At 52.5% G+C, this 5,811-nt stretch overlaps 1 protein-coding gene across 1 annotated transcript; it reads left to right on the forward strand.

Annotated features, from left to right (window-relative positions):
- Nucleotides 1-872: 872 nt before the first annotated feature.
- Nucleotides 873-5,317, forward strand: LOC311197898 (protein FAM83D-B-like; the record flags this gene model as incomplete). The annotated part of the gene is made up of 4 exons (XM_084271738.1): nt 873-1,313; nt 2,972-3,139; nt 3,716-3,840; nt 4,927-5,317. 4 exons carry the CDS (start codon nt 873-875, stop codon nt 5,315-5,317), a joined length of 1,125 nt encoding a protein of 374 aa, XP_084127864.1.
- Nucleotides 5,318-5,811: the final 494 nt, after the last annotated feature.

The following is a 5,811-nucleotide window of genomic DNA, read 5'->3' on the forward strand; positions in this document are numbered from 1 at the left end:
CTGCACTGGGCCATCAACAGCAACGAATGGAAGACCAACAGGGCTCTGCCTTCAGCACAGAGAGTAATGCTTTATTAACTTTGCCATGTCTATCTCTCAAATCTATGTGGACACGGAGGCCTGGCTCTGTTTCTTGCCTGGATTAGCAGCTGCTCCCTCCCCAGGGCTGTGAGCTGGATATACAAGGAGAGGTGTGGGGCAGGGACAGAGCTCTGCCTGCACTTGCTGCTGAAGATAAGACAGAGTCTTGCTGGAACACCGGGAGCGCAGCGAGGGAGCCAAGCTACACCCTCAAAGCCCAGTTCAAGTTGTATTTTTAAAAGCTTGTCTAAGTGATGGTGCATGTATGGGAAGGGAACTTTGCTCTGTGTGTGCTTTAATCTCCATTACACGGCACAGGGGCTGCGCTGCACTCACGGGGAGAGGAAACACTACTAATAAACTCCTTTTGCCGCGGGGGGTTTCCCCTAAGCACCTCTGAGCTTTGTTTTCTATTTATTTGGCGTTCTGAAGCCCGGTGCCTGCCCAGGGCTCCCCCGCTGCCGGGGCCTCCGCCCCGCCGGCTCAGCGCAGCCGCCCGCCCGCGGCTCCGTCCGTCCCCTCCACCCTTCGCCGCCGCCGCCTTTGATCGGGGCCGGGCAGCAGCCCGCGGCCCCGCTCCCGGCTTCATTCCAGGGTTGTTCCTGTGCGGGGGAGGATGGGGGAAACCAGCCGGCCCCGCTCCCGGTGCCTCCTGGCCCCCGGAGCCGCCCGCTGCTGTCCGGGGCCGGGCGGGAGGCGGGGACGAGCCTCCCTCCCGCGTGTGGGGCGCGCCCGCGGAGCCACGATAAAGGTGCGGGGCAGCGCCGAGCCGTCCCGCAGCGCTCCCCGCCATGGCCAACCCCTCGCAGTGCCTGGAGGAGGGCGCCGGGCGCTGGCCGCCGCGGCCGCCCGGGCCCTACAGCGAGGCGCAGCGGCTGGCGCTGGAGGAGCTGGTGGCGGGCGGCCCCGAGGCGCTGCGGGCCTTCCTGCGGCGGGAGAAGCTGCCGCCGTTCCTCTCGGAGCCCGAGGTGCAGGCCATCGCGCGGGGCGCCCTGCCGCCCGCCGCGGCCCCGGAGCCGGCGGCCGAGCCCTCGCTCGACGCCTCCTCGCTCACCTACTTCCCCGAGCTCTCGGACCTGGAGCCGCCGGAGCTGGAGCTGGGCTGGCCGAGCTTCGCCAGCGGCGCCTTCCGCGGGCTGACGCGGGTGGAGGCGCATTTCCAGCCCGGCTGCGGGGAGAGCATCTACGGCTGCAAGGAGGCGGTGCGGCGGCAGATCCGCTCCGCACGGCAGGTCAGGGCGCGGCGGGGAGACCCGCGGGCTCTTCTCCCCGCACCGTTCTTTCCCCGTTACCCCCCCGCACCTCTCCTTCCCCCGCACGGCTTCCCGAGGGCCGCCTCCTCCTTCCCCCCGTCGTTCTCTTCAAACAACCTCCCGGGTTTACTCGCTGTGCTGCTTTGTTACTGCTTTATACCTTCTTTCCCCCAATCTCCTGTATCTTTTACCAGGTTCGGTGTTTACAACCTGAGGAAAAACGAGTCCGTGCTATCCGTCCCTCCCCAAGCTTCCTCCGGGAATTGGTACCTGTGAGGGATACATCCGTTCCCAGCTTGTTTAACAGCAGTTCCTTCCGCAGTGCCTGTCAGATGCACCTCACACCTTGGGGTTCAGGGAGGTAAATCCCACCCCAGGTACTGCCCTGGCAGGTCCTTCCCAGGCACTCGAGGGGCTTGGGCACATAATCAGATCCTGGCTTGTAGCATCTGGAGAATCTGGATAATAAGTTGATGACAAACCTTTTTTTTATCTTGGAGAGCTGAGATGCAAAGAGCAGTGGACAACAGAGAATTTGTTTGATAAGTTTGAAGGACTTTGGGAAACTTAAGCTTTGGGCATAAGACAACTATTCCCAGAGAAAAATAATCCCAAACCCTTTTCCCCAGGAGCTGGAGACTGGATTTGTCTGTTGGCTGAGATATTCTCTGCACCCCCAGACAACTCCATGATAACTGGGTGCTCTTGTTACACCAAAAGTCACTGATGCAGCTGAAGAAGACTGACAGCAAAGTGGCTTTCCTTTCCTCAAGGATTTCTCAGTTCCCTTAGGTTTTTGGAGATGTGTCAAGTCTCCCTCTGCTTGTGCAGGTCTTAACATGGTTCTAGGAGAAAGGAGAAAAATCTCAGGTGTCTGGAATTTTTATCTTGAAAGTGAAGTTATGCAGTGAAAAAGGGAAGGGCTTAGTACAGCCTTAATTAAAAACCATGAGCAACATGCTGTTGAACAGATACAGGAGTCCTTGTTGCTGCTAATTAGTGATGGACTCTCATTTTTAAATAGAGAGAATGTGTCCTTCCACACTAGGTGTTCAGGCTACATTGCCCCTACGTAATGAAGAGAGGCTACAGAGCCTGGCAAAGGAAACTTCAATGTCTGCAGCTGAAATGACAGTAAAAAGTGAAATTCTGAAATGAAATAAGAAAAATCTTTAATGATGTCACCTGCTCTGAGTCAGTCACGCAACAGGACTGGGGCAAAACATCTTCAACAACTTCTGTTCATAAAGTCAGGAATTATTTGTTCTATTTAACTGTAGAATGTTTAACTATCTATATTTAATTATATATATTGATAATATATGTTAATATATATATAATATCTATATAATGTAGGGTATTTAACTTTATATATACATATTTAACTGTAGAGGTAAGTGAGCATACTGAAGGGGAGATGTAATATTGTGCCTCCTGTATCTGTGTCCTGCACTGGGTGATCCCCTTTACCAAAATACCATTCTCTTCACAGGACTTTCTTCTAATCAGACCCCTCTCCTCCTCCTTTTCTGTCATTACACGTTTCCACAGTCCTGTGACAGTCGGATTCCTTGTGTGCTGTCTCCCTTGGGACGCTGTGGGAACAGTCTAATGATTCCTTCTGAACCCTGTTGCAGATGATCGCCCTGGTTATGGATTCCTTCACAGACACAGATATCTTCAAAGATCTCTTGGAAGCTTGTAGCCAACGGCAAGTTAAAGCCTATATCCTTCTAGATCAGTCTTCATTTTCCCACTTTCTGAAAATGTGCAAGGACCTGGGAGTTGACCTGGGACAGGAAAAGGTGAGCCCTGTCGTATTTATAGGGAGAGGGAGTTGATCCTTTTAAGACTGTAAACTTTGAGCTATAAAAAGAAGAAACCATGCTGCCTACTGCCAGAATTTGGAATGGGGTTTATGTAGCTCTAGCTTTTACTTGGAAGATTTACCCATTCTCACACAAGAAGGTCGTTAACAGAAAACCAGAAACCTTTGTCAGCAGCTGTTACAGTGGCTTTCTGAGCACAAATGCTAATTGAATATTCAGGGAATGCTCCTAAAGCAGGACTGGAGCTTCTCAGGCTCGATGAGAATTTGGAGGAGCAGGTTCTCAGGAGTCTGTGGCCTTTGGATCCCTTGAAGATTTGGGAGTTTTTCCAGTTGCATTCTGCACCATCAGTTGGTGGGTTCGTCCCTTAACGCCACCTCTTCACCTGCTGAAACAAGATAAAGTCTTGATTTGCTCCCTAGAGGGTGAATCTTGTGCTGCTGCTGCTCAGCAGCTTTGCTGGCGTCTCAGCAGTGGTGGTGGTGGTGTGTTACTCCTTTAAATGCAATCATTTAACTGTTGCAGTCATGACACTTGCCTTGTCTTTGACAGTTGATGAGAATCCGGAATATCACTGGGAAGACGTACTACACCAGGTCAGGAGCCAAAATTGTCGGGAAAGTCCGTGAAAAGTTCATGCTAATTGATGGCATTAGAGTGACCACAGGCTCCTACAGGCAAGTGCCCGTTTCTTCCTGTTGCTGGCCAGGATTTCTGTAGGTGGGAAGGGAATGTCGCTGCCAAACTGCTTTCCTTGTGGAGTTTGTGCCTGACATTTGTGGCTGACACACAGGAACCCTGTGCTGCCATCCAGAGAGACCTGGCCAGGCTGGAGAGCTGGGCAGGGAGAGACCAGGTGGGGTTCAACTAAAGCAAGTGGAGAGTCTGGCACCTGGGGAGGAACAACCATTTGTATCAGTACAGGCTGGGGGTGACCTGCTGGAGAAAAGCTCTGTGGAGAAGGACCTGGGGGTCCTGGTGGGTGACAGGGTGGCCATGAGCCAGCAGTGTGCCCTGGGGGCTGAGAGAGACAATGGGATCCTGGGGGGCATCAGGAGGAGTGTGGCCAGCAGGTCACAGGAGGGGATCCTCCCCCTTTGCTCTGGTCAGGCCCCACCTTGAATATTGTGTCCAGTTCTGGGCTCCCTGGGATAAAAAGCCAGGGGTATCCTGGAGAGAGTCCAGAGGGGCTACGGAGATGATGAAAGGAGTGGAGCATCTCCCCTGTGGGGACAGGCTGAAAGAACTGGGGCTGTTCAGCCTGGAGAAGAGAAGGTAAAGAGGGGATCTTATTAATGTTTATAAATATCTGAAGGGTGGGACACAGGGGGACATGGGCAGCCCCTTCTCAGTGTCTGTGGGGACAGGACAAGGGGCGATGGCCTCAAATTGGAGCACAGGGAGTTCCCCACCAATCTGGGGAAGAACTTCTTCCCGGTGAGGGTGAGGGAGCCCTGGGACAGGCTGCCCAGGGGGTGTGGAGTCTCCTTCTCTGGAGAGATTCCAGCCCTGTCTGGACACCGACCTGTGTGACCTGTCCCAGGGACCCTGCTTTGGCAGGGGGTTGGACACAATGAGCTCTGGAGGCCCCTTCCAACTCCTCCTGTGACTCTGTTTGTCCTTCAAAGAACACACTGCTCATTGCTTGGATTACAGGAAAACTTCATTAAATTGACGATGTGATGAAAGAGAATCTTCAGTTCGTACTCTGTTCACTAATTATCTTGAATTAACTCAGTATTTCCTCATTCTTCCCCTGCTAGTTTCACCTGGACGGACGGGAAGCTGAACAGCAGTAACATTTTGATCCTGTCAGGCCCTGCAGTTGCACACTTTGACCTGGAATTCCGGATTCTTTATGCCCGCTCAAAGCCTATCAACCTCAGAGAGGTGTCCAGCTACAGGAAGAATACGGTGCTGGACCAGCTGCTCAGGATAACAGTGTCTTCCAGAGACCTGACCAGGGAAAATTCCCTGAGAATGGAGTTTTTGTATCTTAGAGCGTTTGTAGGGAACATGAAAAGGAAGCGAAGCTGGCTGCATGCCTCAAGGGAGGCCATCTACACGTCCAGTAACGCAATGCATACCTCCCCTCCACTGACAAAGAGGAATGACTCTCTAGTCATGAGGCCACACTGGGTCATAGAGAGATGAAATGCACCCTCACATGGAGCAGGAACCGTGTCCCATACTGTTACACTACGTTTGGGAGAGCAAACCTCAACCTGAAAGAGATACTGGAACTGATGTTTCATCTGAAGACCACCACAGTGCAGAGCAACATCTACACCATGGCATTGCCTTGGGCTCAGATGTGCCTTTAAAAAAGCTCTCTAACACCTGGAAAGCCATTATTGACTTCCAGTATTCTGTCAGATTTTCCTTCCTCACTTTATTCTTACATGTTTGAGGCTGATGGGCTGACAGAGTCTTAGCTCAGTAGCTCAAACTTTTCTTCCTAAGGAATCTAGGTGTAGAAAGCAATACTGCTTCAAAGTCTCCCAAAGCTGAATTGCAGGACTGCTGTACAGCTCCAAAATCAGCCTGTGCTTAGGCTTGTGTTGCACGAGCGATCTGTGACCTCTGTGATCACACAGAACTGGAGTAACCATAACCTAGAAACTAGTAGATCAGCACTGTGCTACCAG

The sequence above is a fragment of the Gallinula chloropus genome (genome assembly GCF_964237585.1).
Source record: "Gallinula chloropus genome assembly, chromosome: 16".
Taxonomy (NCBI): domain Eukaryota; kingdom Metazoa; phylum Chordata; class Aves; order Gruiformes; family Rallidae; genus Gallinula; species Gallinula chloropus.